General features: G+C 42.1%; 1 protein-coding gene across 1 annotated transcript; it reads left to right on the forward strand.

Moving 5' to 3' along the window:
* The first annotated feature begins 15393 nt into the window (after window positions 1–15393).
* On the forward strand, window positions 15394–15687 carry LOC142834270 (large ribosomal subunit protein uL23-like). Its single transcript, XM_075946565.1, has one exon. It carries the CDS (start codon window positions 15394–15396, stop codon window positions 15685–15687), a length of 294 nt encoding a protein of 97 aa, XP_075802680.1.
* The last annotated feature ends 5310 nt before the right edge of the window (window positions 15688–20997 follow it).

A 20997-nucleotide genomic window follows, 5' to 3' on the forward strand; every position in this document is an offset into this window, starting at 1 on the left:
CCTTTGCAAAGGCCATATGGAAACACACTCCTATAGAAGTTTTCTTAACATATATGCTTATACGTATCTATGGAGTTACCCTATAATGAGGGGCAGTGCTTCTACAAAACATTATACCCTATCAAATCAAAAACCTAATGCCAGGTGTGGGTTACTGCTTCTCCAGTTGTTTTCAGTGGGATCTCATAGTGCTCTCCACAAACATTATAGGGTGCCTTAATTAAGGTTTCTATTGCTGTGAAGAGACACCATGACTATTGCAACTCTTATAAAGGAAAACATTTAGCTGAGATGGTAGCTTACAGTCTTAGAGGTTCAGTCCATTATCATCATGTCAGGGAGCATGTCAGGTGGCAATTAAGCAGACATGGTACTGGAGAAGGAGCTGCTACCTCTTGATATGCAGGAAACAAGAAGTATACTGAAACACTGGGTGTAGCTTGAGCATATATGACCTAAAAGCTCATGCCCACAGTGACACACTTCCTCCAACAAGCCCATACCTACTCCAATAATGCTACACCTCCTAACAGTGACACTCCCTATGAGCTCAGGGGGGCAATATATTCAAAAGACCACACAGAATATTGCTATTGCTTTTGTTCTTGGTTACCCTCCAGAACTTGAATGTAAGGTCCTATTTCTGAAGATGCCACATACCCCCCACCTTGAAGTCTCAGGGATCATGGTGGAAGAGAGGGTGGAAAAACTTTAAAAGCTTGAGGTGGTGGACAGTGAAACAAACAGTACAGGGCTATTGCACACATGCGTTCACAGTGGCGGAGCCTGCAGACGTAAGACCTGCATGAAGTTAAGCCAACCAAAATCTCAGCATGAATGAAGAAGGAGTTTTTCTATACCACCCCTACTGACTTCTGAAGGAGATAAAAGCCCTCAAAAAAAAAAGTTTGCCCAGCCAGCTAGGGTAGTATGTGACTAATTCCAGCTCTCAAAAGGTTGAGGAAGGAGGGATTGTGAGTTCAAGGCTGGTCTGAAATATAGAACAAGTTCTAGGTCAGTCTAATCTACATGGTGAGGCCACATCTTAAATCCTCTGTAGCAAAAAAACAAATTAAAGAAAAAAAATCTGTCAAATAAAAAGATTACTCTGACATCTCAGGGAATGGAAAAAAGAGAAAAAGAAAAACAACAATAGTAGCAACAGCAAAAAAACAAAACAAACAAAATTTAAAAACCCAACAACTAGTCAAAAACCAAGTAAAATAAGCCTAGAGGTATTACAAGAAAAGAAATAATGAAGATCCTAACATAACAAATAAAACAGAGACCAGAGAAACAATGGAAAACTGTACCAAAAGTACAGTGGACAAAACCTTACCTATATCAAGAAAACCAGAGATGAGACTCCAATTAAAGAAAAAACAGAAAGAAAGGGGAGACACTGTAACTGCTTTTGGGGAATACAAAGGATTATTAAAGATTAGTTCTATGAATAATTATACTCCAAAACATGGATAGTCTATAAACAAAAGTAAATTGTTGAGCCCAACCTACCAAGACTGAGAAATAAAGAAATACAAAATCTTAGCAGATAGACAGTGTGTAAGGAGGGTTTTTCCCATCAAATAAACCCCAGTCTGATGGCTTCACTACTGAAGTCTATCAATGATTAAGAACGAAGGCCAACCCTCTTCAAATGTTTCTTAAAATAAAGAGGAGGGAAAATCTCCAAATCTATTTTTCAAGACTAGCATTGCTCCAGTATTAAAGCTAGCAAAGACATTAGAAGAAAAGATTTTTATAGACTGATATTGCTAGTAAACACAGATGTAACAATTTTCTTCACAAATATGACTGAACTAATTTTAGAGCACAAAAAGTTTTGTGATCATATGAAACTTATTACAAAGAAACAGGTTTAAAGTATGCAAACCTACACCAATTACTAGAATCAAAAGGCAGTATGGCCACCCAAACAGACCCAGAGAAGGCATTTGGTGAAATTGAACATCTTCCATGAAAAGCTATAATGTATGAGGGGGAAAAGGAATGAACTCCAATACAACAGGGACTGTGTATGACAAACCCATAACTAATGTCACAGTCCATGGCCAAAAGTTGGAAACTTTTCCTGTGACATCAAGGCAGGGTGTGTGGGATGAATGGGTTAAAGAGATCATTGTATAATATGGTAACTGTATATGACGTTTGTTATTGGTTCTCGACTTGACTATATCTGGAATTAACCAAAGCCTAAGGAACGAGCACACTTGTGAGATCATTTATTTGTTTATTTGAATTATTTGAACCCATCTTTTGAGGTGGAAAGATCTACCTTTAACCTGTGCCACACCTGGTGGTAGCCTGTACAAACAAAGTGGAGAAAGAAAGTGATTGTTTTTTGCTTTCTTGCTCCTTCTCTCCTTGGCAAGTTCATCCCTTCACAGGCATTAGAGCGTACGATTCCTATGGCCAGCTGAGACATCCAGCCTCATGGACTGAACAGCTACTGGATTCTTGGCCCTTCCATTGGTAGGAAGCCATTGTTAGCTACCCTAATTGTGTGTGTGTTCATTATAAATTCTGTTCTAGATCTGTGTCTCAACATTCCTAATGATGTGACCCTTTAATACAGTTCCTCATGTTGTGGTGACCACCAGACATTAAATTATTTCCTTGCTACTTCATAGCTATAATTTTGCTATAGTTATGAATCATACTGTAAATATCTGCATTTTCCAATGGTCTTGGGCAACCCTTGTGAAAGGATTGTTTGACCCCCAAAGGCTGAGAACTGTTGCTCTAGAGAACCATGACTAAGTCACTGTAGTTAGTAATAATTGATTATACTCTTGAAAATGGCAGAAAGTGGAATTTTAAGTGTTTGTGAGGAAAAAGACGTAAGTACAGGAGGTAATGAGCTTACTTATTAGTTCAATTTCATGATGTGTACTTATTTTGAACCATATTGTAAGACAAAGCATATCAATGATATTGGTTGGACATGTTCAGTATGGTGTGGCTTGCCTACTGATGTTACTCTGCTGGAGGATCCCAGCACGAAAATGACCCCCGCTGACGGATTGTTACACCCATAGATCAATGCATCACTTAACCCTCATCAGAGGGTTCCTGTAGGAGATGACAATTAGCAAAGTGAACGAAAGACTTGAGAACATTCGATCCTAAACGGGATGTTTTCATCAACCCCCCCCCCCCCGCCCCAGTTCTCCAGGATCTAAGTGAAGAGGGCGTGGAAAGACTGTAAGAGCCAGAGGTGGTGGGTGGCTCCAAGGACGCAGGGCTATTCAGACACAACAGGAATGACAATCGTATGAACTCACAAAGACCGTGACAGTGCACACAAGACCTTCACAGGTTCAAAGAGACAAACTCTCAGCATGAGAAGGGGAGGTAAATGCCAAATCCTACCCCTAACCAATAATATATTTGCAGTTGATACTGTTGAAAGGGGGAATCAGTTTTCTCCGGTTGAGCGTAACTGGGTAAGTATATCAACCACGCTCCAGGGCAAGCCCCATGCCCAGGAATAGATCTCCAATACAAAACTGACTTCGTGTTTTGTGGGTTTCTTTTTTGGGGGGGTGTGGTAGTGGAAATTTTGTTTTGTTTGGTGATTTTTGTCTTACTGGTATTTTATTTGTTGGGTTTTTTTGAGTTTTAGGGGAAAAGAGAGAGAGAGAAACATGAAGTTGGGTGAGTATGGCAGTGGGAAGAATCTAAGAGGAGTTGGGGAAGAAGAAACGTCAAACTACTGTATGAAATGTTTATGAAAGAATAATGTATAGAAAAGTTAATAAAAATAAAGTACGCAATTTTGCCAATTTTAAAGGATTTTGAAAGGTTGAATTCAGTCACGATGTTGACTCCCACTGTGCGGAGCATCGGGTTAGAGGGCACGCACGCTGTAGATCTTGGGCGTTTCCTCTGCCTGCCTTTAAGAGTTCCTCTTTGGTGTGTGTGCATAGGCTACAGTCTTCAAAACACTTTAGAGTTTGAACTTTCGTGCAAGTGTGAGGAGGGATCCGACTTCATTGCTTACATGTTAGGAATGAATTACTGATACCTGCTACCCTGTGGGTGGACCCCAGGAGCTTTATGCTAAATAAGAACAGCAAGTCACAAAAGCCCTAACCCGAACGATTATGCTTCTATCAAGTACAAAGAGACACAAATTTGATCAATGGTGCTAAAAGCTGATGTGAAGGGGGATGGGATATGGCTGCTAATGGATTTGAGATTTCTTTTATTCCCAGATTATATAAATATTGATGATATTTTTTTCCAATTCGGTAAGTATATTTTTTAAAAGCAACAGATTGTAAAGGATAATTATAAAAGGATAAATTCCACATTCTGGGAATGTGAACCAACAGAGCCAATAATGAAAACCAAAACAGACTAAGCTATATTTCCCCATCCACGCAATGAAGAGCAATGAACTTGCTCTTCTGTGAGGCCAGCTCCGAGGTGGTGCGACTTTCTGGTCCTTGCCTGGCTTGTCAATGCACTATACACCGTTAAGGTACGACAGTACCTTAGTACTTAAATCCTTACCTTTTAAAATGGTGTTGGGGTGGAACCCAGGGCCTTAATGCATGCGAGTCAAACTCTCTACCACTGACCCTTATCTCCAGCCCTTAAGCATTTTGATATACTAATTACATTTGGGAAATTTGGATGTTTTTTCTTTAATAATCAAGGTTACCAGGTCAGATACCTGGAAAGTTTTAAATGCCCACATGTGATGGTGTTTGTATGAGCTAACCCGTCTTAGAATTTTTATTTGGAACATTAAAATTCTCTGCACACAGCTACCTCGCCGCTATCCACACCCCCAGAGAAGTTTCTCTTTCAAAAAAAATTCCATTAAGTGATGGAAGGAAGCTTATCTCTACATAAAAGCCTCTCTTCAAGTTGGTATTTAAAATGAAATCTTAAGTTTTCCCTCTTCCCCCAAACTATGGGCTCACCAGGAGATTTGGGGGCAGAGAGTAATTACGTGCACTTCATTTTTTTGACACGTTCCTGCAACCTCTGTCTTTCTGGTCAGCACCCTTACTGCAACAACTGAGAATAGATTCTCACTGTTGTTCTCTGAAGCAAACGCAACTGGAGTCTGGAATGAGTGGCGCCACGCAACGTCAGGTACGCGCGAGAAGGCCACAGCCTACACGCCAGCCGGCTTGTAACGGGTATGAGACTCCTAATTTCTGTTTCGTCTTTTGAGGCCTGGTGCTAAATCCCTTTCTACATTAAAAACACTCACCACACTCTGCAATTACCTGACAGACTGCAGAGCAGCCGAGAACAAACATTCTGCTTGGATGTCATGTCTTCGCTGCGTGTGCAGCAGCCCACACGATGACGGTCAGTAATGACTGAAATATGGCCCTAAATACCATCCTCTCCATGTGAATTGAATTAATTGATTTATTAGGTGCAAAATAGCCAGGTGGATTTAAGCTAATTAAGAATTTGATTGCTAATTACCAACAAAGGGAGAATTAAGAAAACGAGTACGTTAAATAAGGGCTGTCTCCAGCAGGGAGAGCGAGGATGAGAACACGGCGGCTGGCCTGGGGTGGACCGCAGGGATGCAGTGCTGCAGGGATGCAGTGCTGCTCCCGTGTGAGGGCCTGGGTTTGATCCCTAGGACAGAAACATATGTGTGTGTGTACGTTGGTGTTGTGACTAAGGAGTTTGAAGAGTAATGAAACATCTTAGTCTTTCAAGGGACTGGGAAGGCTTTTGAGTACCAGCGTCTCCTCTTAACAGACATTTGTGCTAAGTCCAGACTAAAGAAACAAAAGAACTTATTAAGTTCGGAAGAATTTTCAAACGGTATATGAATGGTAGATGCACCAACAATGATAAATCAAATACGTGCTCCCCTATAGGAAAGAGCATGAACGGATGCAATATTCCGTTCTATAGCTTGTGTTTATCTATTGAGCCTTCACATGCGTTCATCAGCCTACAGAGCCATCTACCATTCATTCGGAGTATTTTAGAATACCTTACGCACATGTTTATCCTATGCTTTTATGTGACACTTTATCTTCAGGATGTCAACATTTTAATAACAGCACATAATCATTTTCAAACATTTACTTAACATTCATTCTGTGCTATGCAAGATACACTAAGCACTTCACATGGATAATTACCTTTAATCCTAGCAAAAACCTGCCGATGAAAAATCCCGAAGTTTAGACTTGTTAAGGAACTTGCCCATGGCCATGAATCCAGCAACTGGTAGAGCTGGGACTCACATGGAAGCAGTCTGTCTCCACCGCTTGACTTAATCATTTCCCTGGACTGCTCAGTCTTTTTAATGGCTATATCATATTTCAGTGTTTGGGTGTACTGTAATTCATGTAAATATCTCCTTATTTTTAGACATCTGGCTTGCTTCCTATTTGACCACTATGTAAATACTGCTTTGGTGAGCATATAATGATTTGTTCATTTTGTTGACGGTATCTTGGCCACTGATGCATTTCCTTTGGAGAATTATTTGTTTAGATGCTTTTCCCATTTTAAAATTGGCAAATGTATTGTTTTAGTTGTACGAATTCCTTACATATTCCTCATGCAATTCCCTTATTGGATACATGGTCAACAGGTATGACCTCCCATTTGAGGAGCTGCCTTTTTTTTCTTCCCTGACAATGTTCTTTGGAGTGAGGTCTTCAGAGTATCCATTCTAAGTTAATTGTTGCACATTGTGGGAGGTGGGAGACCCAGCTGTTCTGCATGCCTTGCTGTCCCAGTTTTGTTTAATGATGAAATTCTTTCCCTACTGAATAGTGCCGACATTCGTGCCTAAAAACAATTGATCATGCCATAGACACGTGGGGCCTCCATTCTAGGCATTGATTTCTAGATCATGCCTAGGCCAGTTACAGAATCTTGATTGTGTTTGCTTTGTAGCGGATTTGAAAATCACAAAGTGTGCCTGCCCAGGGACGTCAGTGGGGAAGGAGTGAGTCCTGTAAAAGGTGTGCCTTGTTTTCAAGGTTGTTTTGAACATTCTGGGCCTCTTATGCATTCCCGTTAATTTCCGGGTAAGCTTGACAGTTAATGCAAAGAAGCCACGTGACCTTCTGGTAGTTGGCATTTTTCATCCATGGATCGATGTGGGAAAAGTTTGCCATCATACCAAGGTCAAGTCTTCTAACACATAAATATAGACGGAGTTCTTAGTGACAACATTCTAATGCTTTGTTACAGTCGAAGTTTAAGTTATGTTACTCTTTGTTACTTTATTCTTAACTATTTTATTCTTTTGATGTTGGTATGAATAGAATTATTTTATTAATTTTCCTTTAGGGTCCTTCATTTCCCATGTATTGAAAATACAATATAATTGCATATGCTGATATTTCCCCTTGTGAGATTGCTAAACCCTTCATTAGTTCTACTTAATGTTAGTGAATTCTTCAGGACTTTATACACATATACATCATGGCACCTTTAAATATGGTCTTCATACTTCATTTCCTGCCTGCATGCCTTTTTATTTAATTTTCTTGGCTGATACCCTAGCTAGAACTTCTAGTACAATGTTTAACAGAAATTGTAACAATAGCTCCTGTGTTTTTCCTGGTTTTAGATCCTACCACTAAGTGTGAGATTAGTTGTACATTTTTTAATATATTCTTTGTATCTGAATGAGTTCCTTATCTTCTTGGTTTGTTGACTGTTTTTTATCATGAAAGAATGCTGACATTTATTGAATGTTCTTTTGCTACCTAAGAAGATCGTGTAGGTTTGCTTCTATTGTATTAATATGCTATTACTTTATTTTCAAACATTAAACCAACCTTGTATTCCAGCAATAGTTCCCTAATGGTGATGGAGTATGTAACTATTTTGTCTATGGCTGTGCTCAATTTGCTAGAATTTTACTTAAAATATTTATGTCTTTGTTATAAAATATACTAGTCTTCGGTTTCCTTTCCATGATGTCTTCTCTGGTTTAACCCTAAAGGTAATACCTCATGGAATGGTTGGAAGCTGTTACTGCCTCCTCATCTAACTTTTGGGAGTGCCCATAAAGAATTCATATTATGTCTTTGAATGGTAGCACTCACCTATGAGGCATTTAATTATTAATAGCTTTATATTTATACATATACATGTAATAGAATTACTGCATCAAAGATATAAACCAAAGCTTTTTATACATAATATTAAATTGCCTTCCCTGAGGGAAAGAAAATACCGATTCACTAGCAGCATATGAGATATTATATAGTTTTGTTTATAAATATATGTTGAGGTTCATTTTTTTTTCAATGATTGGTTCTTCTCAACCCTGGGAAACAGCACCCATTTGTATATTGAGCAACTAATTGCTCTTGGTATTAATATTTTTAAATAAAAAATTTATTGACCACATAGAGTCATTAAAACTATATGAGTTTACAGTATTGATTTCAGGTCAGTCTTAGCCACAACAGAATGTAGTTTCTTAGATTCAAGTACAATTTAGCATTTGATGAGTAATGACGGTCCAGCTTGCCTGATACTTTCACATCACACAGTCTTACCTCTAGTATAGATTCCTTAGGAAGAAAGATACAAATCTGGTCCCAAGCTCGCTCAGCTGAGTTTTTATTTTTGTGGTTATCGTCAACAGAATACAGTGAAAGATTTATGGCTCAGAAAGAATATTAATAAACACTTGATGTAGTCTGGTGTCATGGCTGTCATGCGTAAGAGATTGCGTATACTCATCACAGTTCTGGATTCATTTTTTCACGATAATGAATCTCCGTACCTACTAGCATTTCATCTTGATTGTTTACTTGAAAAAATGCCGATGAGTTGAGACACCTGAAATGCATGTCAGATGTGGACGTAAACCGCAGATGTGGCAAAGCTGAGCTGTGTGTCTTGCCACTGCCTTAGAGGTCATCCTTCTCTTTCTTGGTGGACTCTCTTGGCTGGGAGAGACTTCTTTCTTGAACCCTACGAAGTTGTCATTGAGCACCGACCAAAGCGTGGGGAACATTTTAAACTCAGTAGATCCAAGTCAGTGGTTTTCCTGCCTGTTCTTTGTCTTATTGGTAGGAACATGTAACATAAGGTGTACTCCTTTCAAGTTGACTCCAGTGGAAGTTTAGGCATTTTAGGCACCAGTCAGTTTAAGTCTTGCTCGGTTGCATTTGGCTGTCTTCCTTGCTGTCTTCTCTTTTATTGTCTTCCAGTGAGGTGTTGTTTATTGCCCTGCTGGCCTTCCTTGTTTTTGTATTGAATAGCTTACAGGATTTGTATCTGATCTTATCTTTAATTCCACCACCTTTCCACCTCTTGCTGGTTGATTTAATATTCACTGTGACATTATCTCCAACTCTCTTGTGAATGAATTTACATTCAACTTAGGGCAAGATACCACATGAATTATAGAAGAAACATTGCCAAGGTAAGCAGTAAAAAAGGTTAAAGTCCTGAATTTTTCTTGCTTACCTGCACCACTCCTTATCCATGCATCACTGTGTGTGTAAGTCCCTTAGGTTTAACAGGAATTCACTAAATGCACACAATTTTCTTCGCTAAACTCTATTATTCTTCCAATTTCATATCTTAAGATAAAATGTTTTCCCATTTAATTCCAAGCCTAAGTCTTTCTCAGATTCACTAGAGAGTTCACTGGGCATGAAGTTTTACATCACAAAAGGCTCCAGTCACGTCACAAATGTGTGTACAGTACTTCTTACCAACTTTTTTTTATCTTTTTTTTAAATTTATTTATTTATTAAAGATTTCTGTCTCTTCCCCGCCACCGCCTCCCATTTCCCTCCCCCTCCCCCAAACAAGTCCCCCTCCTTCCTCAGCCTAAAGAGCAATCAGGGTTCCCTGCCCTGTGGAAAGTCCAAGGAACCCCCACCTCCATCCAGTTCTAGTAAGGTGAGCATCCAAACTGCCTAGGCTCCTACAAAGCCAGAACATGCAGTAGGATCAGAAACCCATTACCATTTTTGGTTGGAAGAAAGTGAAGTTAGCTGCTCAGGTAATAAAGGGAACTGACTAGAAGGGTGTGGATGAATCTCAAAGAACCCAAAAGGAGCTGCCCTGCCCAGGGACTGAGCATAGAACCTGGATTTGTCCTGGCTCTTGTGTAGGCTCATGAACCGCATCGGTTTTACCCTGCGTCATCTGGTCAACGCTGCCTGATTTTGTGGGTTCATGGTAGAAGAGGCTCACCCCAAAGCTCCTCGGTTTATTCCATCTTATTCATAGTTCCAGATGTCTGGGAAAATAAAGATAGATCTAGTTTGGATCGAAGGGTTTGGCCCTGGCCCAGTCATTTGTGACCATTACCCAGAGCTCCCTGAGGGTCTGAATAAAAGAGGCTGGCTCTTTTAAAAAGGTGTCACTTAAGCCAAACACACAACTTTGTTGTTTGCTTGCTATACTGCTTAGGTGCTATTTGGTGAATTATAGAAAAATCACCATCCACGAGACGAGTGTCTGGTCTCCTTCAGAGCAGTGTGTAAGGTCGAGTTGCGTGAGTACAATGGTGTTTGTTCTCTTAATTGCCTTTCATCTGTCATGTTCTCACTGATGCACACGGCCTCCTGGGCTCATCTTTTTATTCATTCATATTCCCTTTCCAGATATAAGGGAAATCATAAATCATCTGCAAAATTTTCAGATTCATTCATTTCTGGATGCGATGAGGAGAAGGCGTGGAACTGCCCTAGTGAGATTCAGCTTCGCGCTCTTCACAGTTGATCTGGGATTATTTCTGCAATAAGCGTTCTTAATGTTCTCCATAATACCAGCTGTTGAGATTTTCTTACTAACAGGGTCTTTAGTGAATCGCACTCTCTGGCTTGTAACGGCACATCTGTGTGACAGTGAGCCTCTTTCTGTAGCCACGGAATGGAGCCTGAATCTTCAGGTAATGTTTCTGAGGACGCACTATTTAGAATGTGGTGAGAGCACACGCTTTGTGTTCCTGCGGTGCGATGCCAACCAAGGCTTTAAGCTTACTTGTCAGTCAACCTTTTGCTTGTTAAGAACTTGAGAAGAGTACGGCAATGTATGGGCCAGAAGAAGTTGGAAACTGGCTCACCAGCTGGTTACAAAGAAGAGCCTTTAAGGGGAGAGTCTGGAGATTAAAGAACATTGCGTAGGATAAGCCCTGAAGGTGTAGATAGGAAACTTCCAGACACCATGCATCTGATGCCGTTGAGAAAGGGAGAGTTGACCATAATGCCAACTGAAGTGGGCCTGTGAAGGTCCAGGTGAAGCATTTAATTTAATTAGTTCAGCAGATGTGCTCTCGCCGGGTCTCCTTTATTTTGACTACGGTCATACTTAAAACTTCAGAAACACCAGTTATTTCTTCTTTTTCTTAGTGTGTAGGTTACATTCGTGAGCGCGTGGGGAAGAAGCAGGTCACTCTTCTTGTTTGTAGGAGCTGGAGCAAGGGGATATATGGAGATTTATATCACAGATGTCTACATAATGAAGTTGTAAATTCCGCCTGAAGATGGAAGTTAACATTTTCATTGTAAATGTATGGTCAAACAATAGCTGTTTCTGTCTTTGCTCTCTTAGTTGCTCTCCCCCTGAACTGACAACCGTAACTGTATTAATCATTCCGGCTGTGATTACTGGAAAGCGACATTCAGATCCAGGACTGGGGACACCCACTCACAGAAGGAGGGCACCCTCACCTGACGTTCCGGCCAGTCCCTGAGACTCCATCTGCACCGCTGGTCACATGCAAGGCTGGCACCGCTGCATGTAGATTTAAGAGCTGCTAGTGTAAATGGAGAGTAGGGGGCTAACCAAAGGGAAGACGCTCTTCAGTGACGTGGCTGTTTCCAGGTGACCCACACCCCTGCAAGTCTCTCTTCATCCATGCTCTGTGTGAAAGCTCAGTAAACTCACTGGTCACCAAGGTCAATTTGGACAAAATCAGTGGTCTGTCATTGGCACCCTGTCAGGGGGACAAATATTTGTTCAAGACTCCCCAGGAAAAGGTTCATAAAACAACGGAATTCAATGGCAATTTGGTTGGCCATGTAGTAGTACCTTATTTCCCATGTGTGACAGCTAGGCCTTATTGGTACAGAATTGTCAGAGTAATTAATTTTGCAGAACTTTTTCCAGCTGTTCTGCTCAGTTATTGTAAATCCTGTGCTTGCAGTCTTTCCCATAAGTTACGTTTGAAGTCTTCTCCACACACCTGTTGATTATCCCCAGCATTCAATGGGAGCAGACTAGCTGAAAAGCCTGACAACATGGATAGAACACTTTCTATGTAGCGAAGCTTGTATTTGCTAGCTCGGCATTGGGCTGCTTAGTTGATTATCGTTCCTCTTTAACACGTTCACCACACCCATCTCTCAATTGGAGCCCCTCTGGGAAGTCACAGTGGTCCAGCAACCATCGGTGGTTTTGTGACATAAGCAGCTTTTGTTTCAGAGAGGAGGAGTAGAGATTCTGAGAAGTCTGCCCTTGGGGCTGATCAGAATTGTTCCCCAGTAGGAGATCACAATAATGGTTTCAGAGCAGGTGGAAGAACTGGGTTCCCAGTCACATAAACTAAGTTTTTCTTTGGTTTTCTTTCTTTCTTTCTTTCTTTCTTTCTTTCTTTCTTTCTTTCTTTCTTTCTTTCTTTCTTCCTTCCTTCCTTCCTTCCTTCCTTCCTTCCTTCCTTTCTTTCTTTCTTCTTCCTTCCTTCCTTCCTTCCTTCCTTCCTTCCTTCCTTCCTTCCCTTTCCCCCCCTCTTTTCTGCCAGCGCTGGAGAGCAAACTCAAGGCCTTGAGCATGCTGAGCAAGTGCTCTATCAGCAAGCTACCCACCAGGTCCACTCCTGACTGTCTGGATCTATTATTTGTGTGCACACGTGTTTAGGAACTATGAGAGCCAGCAACAGGGTCTTTCTTGCTCCAGTGTAAGAGGACTCTTGCCAAGAGAGGCAGCAGCAAAATAAATAAGTGCAATTTGAACATTTCCTACCAGAATGTATGCTCAATAAGAGCACCCTTCTCCCTCTGTGCCAGGCCCTGCTTTCCTATGCCTAGGGCAGGGCTAGGCCCAGGCGAGCATTTGCTCAATGGAGGCTCTGCTGAGTCCTGCACACCTAACTCTTGCCTTCACCCTCCTAGTAGGAGTGATACCACTGCACTGATACTGCCATTATCTGGCAATATCCTTCGGGGTTTCAAACCTTACTTCACATTTTAGGGCAACAGTTGTTCAATGACTATTCTCCCTTGAAATCTCTTTTTCGTATTACAGTTGTAAAAATTACCACTTGAACTATGCGAAACTTTCCTGCCAGACCCAGGCACTGCATAGCGTGGTCCCCTAGCCCGCACATCCTTTGACCTGAGCTGATGCACTTAGTGATGCTGAAAGTGTGCAGCAGAAGCCTAGGCAGGGCCTGTCTGCAAGGTGCCAAAGGAGCACCATGTTCTGCATGTGTAAGCTAGTCAATGCGGCCCAGGTTCCCTGCGGGGACGAGGGTATTGTTTTTAATTGTCTATTTTAATAGGCTCAGATAAAATACTCTTCTGTTTTATTTGATCTACTCCCCTAGTGGGACTTCTCCCCGCTTGCTTTATACTGTTGTGACAGTTTGCTACTTAGACATTTAGCTGTTTCGACAGGGCCTCTTGATTATCAATGACAGTGACTGTCTCTCTATCTACTCACATTTAATCCTAGTGGTCCTTGATCTATGGGATCATTTGAAATTTAAAAAAAAAGGAAAAGATTGAGTTTTGGGAATCTGGGATGAATGAAAGAAATTCCATGAAGGAGTAAACAACAATAAAATCAAGCACAGGTTTGGTTTAATCAGCTAAGTGAATCTGCATTGATTGTTTTTTTCTTCTTTTCAGCATTCTTAGCGGTAATCATAGGCGTCCACAATTAACCCTACTTTAACCAAACCGGCTCTTTACCATGGTACCTTCCTGAAGTGGCCTATTGGATCCATTTTCTCTTAGAAGTATTTAGCTGACTGTGACATCACAAAATGTCAAGAATAGGAGGCAGATGTGGCACTACCTCGGCTCAACTGCCTTTGTCCTACATGGAGCTGTGCATCTGCAACTGTAAGCAATGGGCAGAGGAGCCTCCTGGCTTCCTGTTCTGTGACTGAGGAAGAAGCACTGCGCTTTACTGTCAAAGGTCAGGTGACTGCATCATCTTGCAGAAAGAGTTACGTGCCTTTCCCTGAAAGTTTGAAGTGGGACCTTGACAAGGCTCAGCAAGTAAAAAGACTTGGCCTGAGCCTCATGACACGAGTTCAATTCTCCCACCCCACATAGTTGGTGGGCAGGAACTGTTAGTGTGAGCTATCCTCTAATCTCCATGTGTGTGCTGGAGCGTAAGTGCACATAAATAAATAAATAATAAACAAACACAGTTTGACGTGACTCCGCTGAAGAGATTTAAGAAGTGGGCCAGTATGAAGATCTAAGGTAGGCTAGTTATATTTTGGGTTATATAATATCTACTCTGGATTCTGCTATTCTTCCACAAAGTCTCTTAGAACGACAATGCCAAGAAGCCCTAGCTAAATCTTCAATCAGTGGGGTTCCCTGGGCCTAGTCATTTCCTGCTGCTCCATTTGTCCTTCCTCCATGCTGCTTTCTCTGTAGGCTGTGGACCAGCCCTGTGACCCAGGCACAAACTCCATACACTCGGCTGGGCCCTGAGATCTCCCAAACAGAAGGAGTGGCATCAGGTAAGAGTGCCCCAAATTCACCCCACTCCTCTGCCGGTTGTTGTTAGCTCCACGCACATGGACCAACCTGAACTCAGAGCCCCAGGTCCTTGGACTCACCATCACGGGTTCACACGTGGGCGTGTGCACCTAACAGGGTGTGGTACCTTGAATGTCTTTGGCCACCATAAACTCATAGGGAATGAGACTACGAGGTGTGGCCTTGTTGGAGGAAGTGTGACCTTGTTGGAGGAGGCTGGATGACACACGCCTTTCTGGGGCACACCTTTAACCTGGGTCACACCTATTGGAAGTGTGTCACTGTAGGGTGGGCTTTGGGGTCTTTTCCTCAAACCTCATATCGTGTCACAGCCAGTTGACTTTCTGTTGCCTGAAAGATGTAGGCTGCTCTGCTTTTTCTCCAGCACGATGCCTGCCTGCATGTGGCCTAGCTCCCCGGCTATAATGGACTGAACCTCTGAACTGTAAGTGAGCCACCACAATTAAATGTTTCCTATGTAAGAGTTGCCGTGGTCAACCTTTTCACCAAGATTGTGCCGAACGTGAAGAAGGAACTGCGTGTCTCTCCAAAGCCAAAGCAAAGACCTTGAAAACAAAGAAGGTAATGCTCAAAGGTGCCCACACCCTCAAAAGAAGAAGATTGGAGCATCACCCACCTTCTGGCTGCCCATCTTCTGCGGGTCCAGATGCAGCCCAAATACCCTCAAAAGAGCACACCCAGGACAAGCTTGACTGCGACGCCATCGTCAAATTTCACCAGACCCCTGAGTCTGAAGAAGACAGAAGACAACACACTTGCCCTGGCTGTGAACGTCAAGGCCGGCAAGCCTCAGATCAAATGGACTATGAAGAAACTCTATGACAGTGATGTGGCCAAAGTCAACACCCTCATAAGGCCTAACAGAGAGAAGAAGGTGTATGTTCCGTTGGCTCCTGATTATGATGCTCTGGATGTTGCCAGCAAAATTGGGACCATCTAAACTGAGTCCAGCTGGATAATTCTAAATATACACTTTTTCACTATTAAAAAACAAAAGTTGCCATGGTCATGGTGTTTCTTCACAGCAATAAAAATCCTAGCTAAGACAGAAGCGTAATCCAGGATTCCCTGGGAACTCTCCAGTCACAAAAACAAGACAGCAGCAACAAAACCATCTCATTGTGATGCAAATTGTGATGGAAGGCCAGTCTGTACCCTCCTTACCCACTTTTACTGTCCTGGGTGATATTGGCCTCCCCGGACGCAGCAGAACCTAAAATAGGCGTTTGGTACAGAATCTTTCCTTCAGAGAGACAAAAGAAACCCAAGTTGGCTATGGGGAATGGTATGGGACACCCCTCCTTAAGGTTCCCTGCTTATTATTGTTATTACTGTTGCTGTTGTTAATGTTACTATTATTCCATTTATGGCCAGCTATCCTACCTTGCCTAGACCTTTCTTCATTGCTAATATCTCCTATACAAGCTTGCAGGATGACGCAGTCACCCAGACATTGCAGCAACAATAATTCCCTGTACTTTTATTGCTATTATCTGTTGTATTTTTCCTATTGCCGTCAGCTCAAAGAGTCCCTTTCCTTCACATAATTGATATGTTAATCTTATTTTCACTTGGTATGTCTCATTCCCCATGGTGACTCATGGCACTGTTTTAAAATGACCTTCTGGTTAGACCATTTTCTGATAGAAGAAATATTTGACTGATACCTATAGCCTCAGCTCTTGGGAGGCTTTGAGACTAGACAAGGCATCCAGCCAGTTGCAGGCCAGCCTGGAGTATCAGTAAAACCTGTTTCAAAAACTGGATCACACCAAAAACTCATGTATCAATTTTCTGAATTTCTTACTGCTTATCCCTGGCTTAGAGCAGCTTAAAGAACTGCTCCTCATCTCCTCTCCTTAGACTTTGTGGCATTTGATGCCTAAAGATTTTGCATTGTGAGAAGTTTAGAAACTTCTTTCAAGTCTTAACAAGATCATGTAAGGTCTCTGAAGGCAGGGAGTATGTCTATTTCATACTTGTGCTGTTTCTCTTTCTTTTTTTTAAAAAAAAGAAGCTTTATCTGCATGTGGTTTGGTGACTGTGGAGGCCGAAGAAGGGTATTAGATCCTCTAAGAGCTGAGTTACAGGCAGTTGTGAGTCACCCCCGTGGGTGCTGGGAACCAAAGTCTGAGTATAAAATTGGCAAGCACCCTTAACCTCTGAGCCATCTCTTCAATCTGGGTACGTGTACTTTTTACATCTACTTGGTAACTGTTTGCAGAATCAGTAAATAAAGAACAACTCCCAGGCCCAGGCCAGGTGTGCTTGGAAGTCGTAGAAATGTCATTTACAGCACCAAGAAGCAGCCAATCACTGGAGCATAGCTGGCGGTGTCTGGCCTCCCTGCTTGAGGGGAAAGACTTGATTTTGATCCCACTTTTCCTTTTATTTCTTCCTACCTAACAATCTACGCTCTTTGAAGCTGGAAAGAGAAATGCTTACAAAGTTGTAAAGAGAGAGGAGGAGGAGGGGGAGGGGTAGGAGAGGGAGGAGAGGTCTGGGCAAGTTCTATCTTTATCCCTGAACTTTCTCTCTGCTTCTATTTTATTTCACGACTTCACTTTCCTTGGCATTCTTTCCCTGCTGGCCCCTGCTCCAGCTTTCCACAGCTGGACCGCTGTGCTCTTTTCCCTCTCATCCTTTCCCTTCAGGAGATACTGGACCAGTGAGCTATACCACTGCCTTTTATTTTCATTCATTATGAGGCAGGGTCTCTAAGTTGCTCAGGTGGGCATCGAACCTGTGATCTACCTGCCTCAGCCTTCCCAGGAGCTGCAGTTGTTGGTGTGTACCGCATCAACCTACCACATCTGCCATCTAACACTGGATGTCCCTCAGCCTCGGAATGCAGCCCATGTACAGGTAGCCTTTTCCAAATGTCCCACTCTGGTCCGTGGGCACTCATTTCTGTCTTGTGTGGTGATTGCTGACTCATATTCAAAAGGCAAACCAAAGAGTGTCCTAAATTCCCATTGTTAGGGCTCAGCTCATCGCAGTGACATTCTGACTTGATGAGTCACCTGCCCGGAGTCTCTGAGCAGTACAGAAGCATTGGCTCTGCCTTGCGGGACTGAGGAAAGAGGGGTTAACTTTGTTAAACATATTGGTATGTTGTAAATATGTATGACTCCTTAGAAACCATCAGCTGGCCCAGTCATATTGAGTCATACATCTGGAACACAGCTGAAGGGGTTAATTACAAACAGCTGCATCTAATCATGCCTGCATTTACTTCCCTATTAAAGGGCAAGGGAAAGACAGAATCCAAAAAAACAAAAAGGAAGCCTTCCAGGGAGATGGGAATTCTCCAGAAGCCAAGAGGAGTGTGAGGAGAGCCTGGATGCTCCGAGAATCAAGAGAGACTCCTGCCGAATAACTGAAAATGAGCTGTACTTAAATATAAATGTGGCCTTGAACTAGAACACACTCCGTTTGAAAAACAAGACCTGACTAGTTATAGGAGGTGATCCCTTTCTGTTCAAATTCTTCTCCTTTTAAAACAACCCGCTAATATTTAACCATATTTTATCGTCATGTTGGGGAAATCTGTGTTAACTGAAGTTATAATCATATTTTTAATCAAGAATTTTTTTATATATTAACTTTTAAAGTTGTACGTATGTATGGATGTGTGTGCACATGTATGCGGCACGCATGCACACGGCAGTCAGAGGTCAGAGGTCAAGGCTAGATGTTTCCCTCCATCACTTTCCACCTTACTTTTTGAGTCAGACTCTCTCCTTGAACCTGGAACTCACCAAAATGGTTTGCCAGCGAGTTTTCAGGATCCCCCTGTATCCACCATGCAGATGCTGGGTCTAAAGGTATGTGTCACCGTGTAGGACTTGTTATGTGAATGCTCGGAATCTAGACTCAGGTTCTAAATACTTATTTGGCAAGCATTTGACCAAAGAACTAACTCAGTCAATCCCAGACTTAAAAATTTTTAGTGGATTTTAATTTTATTGTGCTAAAAAATAAAACAGAGATCTATCTATACTCTTAAATTTTAATTGTAAAGCCGGGTGGTGGTGGCACATACCTTTAATCCCAGCACTCAGAAGGCAGAGGTAGTCAGATCCAGGCCAGCCTGGTCTACAAGAGCTAGTTCCAGGACAGCAAGGACTGTTACACAGAGAAACCCAGTCTCAAAAAACAAAAACAAGACAAAACTTTAATTGTATAATACGATATTGTTGCTGACAGATAAAATGTTGCAGAGCAGCTATCCAGAAGTTATTGCCATCACTTAACCCAAAGCTTGTGCCCATTAGTAATCTCTCCATCCTCTCATGCCTTGGCAACGCCAGTCCAGCCTTCTGTTTTCTGAATCTGAATACTCTTGAGTGCTTGTCATTTTGTATCTGGATTGGTTCACTTAGTATACGTGCTCCAGGTTGATGTCCTCAAGGTCGTTACAAAATGAACAGCTCTGTTGAGACTTCAGACTACTTTGTCATACATATATGCTCCTGGTTCTTTGTTTGCTCGGGATGGTGCTACTAGGTCTTGGACACATGCTAACAAGTGCTCTACACTGTCTTATACCCCAGTCTTCCTTTTACTTTGTGTTTTAAGACAGAGCTATTGAAGTTGCCCAAAGTAAGCTTAAATGTGTCCTGAAACCCCGGTAGACCTCGAACAGTAATCATCCTGCCTCACTTTCCCCGTTAATAGTGATTACAGGCGCCCCCACCAGGCCTGGCTCTGCTCCGCATTATGGCCCTTGAAGTAGTTTCCACATCTTACCTGCCATGAATAATACAAAAACGAACACACAAATGATAATATCTCTTCAAAATCCAGATTTCAGTTTTTTGCAGAAGTATTTCCAGCATTTGTGGACCATATGGCAGTTCTGTTTGTACCATTTGAGAATCCTCCATACTGTTCCATGGTTCTGGGCCATTCTTCTTCCAACAGGGTGCAAGGGTTCATTCATCTCTCTGTACCTTGGCAGCACATGTTATTGTTGTAACTTTCTGTGGTTGTTGTTAGTAACCCATAACAGGTGTGGGCTGACATCTCATGTGGCTTCGGTTGGCATATACACGTTGATTGGTGACAATGAATTTTTTTTTATTGTATACCTGTCGGCTGTTCATATCTCTTGGGTTGAGAAATGTCTTTTCAAGTCCTTTGACTACTTTCTAATTAGTCTAATTTTAGTTTTATCTGTGTTTTTTATGTGTTCCTTATTTCTGTTTGAACATCATTCTCTTAGCAGATGTATGGCTTGTGAATATTCTCTCTCCTGTAGAATATTCTGTATTCTGTAGGTCATTGTCTCCTCTTGTGACTGTTTCCTTGGTTATGCTGAAGGTTTTACCTCAATCTAACCCCACTTGTACATTTTGGGTTCAGTTCTTGTGCTTTTGGTGTCTTTTCCACGTAAGCATTGCCAGAGCCAATGTCTTGCAGTTTCTTCTAGAAGTTTGTAACTTTAGGTCTTATGATCTAAACACAGTAAAGTGCTGTGTGTTTATGGGGGTGTGCATGTATGTGTGTCTCATGGGGGGTGCTAAGGGATCAACAATGACTGGCTTCCTTGACCCTTTTCTGCCTTATTTTTTAAGTCAGTTTTCTCACTAAATCTGGAGATTGCTAATACTGTTGGACCAGTGTCCAGCCCTAGGATCTTCCTGCTTCTATCTCCCCAAAGCTCAGATTACAGGTACACACTGACACACCAGCTTTTTAGTGTGGGTTCTGGAGATTCTTGCAGTGCAGGGGTTTTACTGATTGAGCCATCTCTCGAGGTCCTTGTGTCTGAGCCTTCCATTTCGGGTTGATTTTTGTGCAGTTTTACATGTGGATATCCACTTTGCCTAGCAACGTTGACTGAAGAGACTTTTTCTCCATGGTGCACATGGGAACCCTTGTCCAATCTCATCTGACTGTGTCTTCGTTAGGGTTTTTAATGTTGTGAAGAGACACCATGACCACAGCAATGCTTACAAAGGAAACATTTATTTGGGTGGTTGACAGTTTCAGAGGTTTAGTTCATTGTCATCATGGTGTGACAAGGTGTCATGCAGGCAGACATGGTGCTGGAGTAATAGCCAAATGTCCTACATCTTGACTCACAGGCAACAGGAAGTGGTTTGGGACACTGGGCAGTATCTTGAGCATATATGAGACCTCAAAGCCCACCTCCACAGTGACACACTTCCTTCAACAAGACCATATCCATTCCACAAGGCCATACCTCCTAATAGTGTCATTCCCTTTGGGGGGCCATTTTCTT

This window comes from Microtus pennsylvanicus, chromosome 13 (assembly GCF_037038515.1).
Source record: "Microtus pennsylvanicus isolate mMicPen1 chromosome 13, mMicPen1.hap1, whole genome shotgun sequence".
Taxonomy (NCBI): Eukaryota; Metazoa; Chordata; class Mammalia; order Rodentia; family Cricetidae; genus Microtus; species Microtus pennsylvanicus.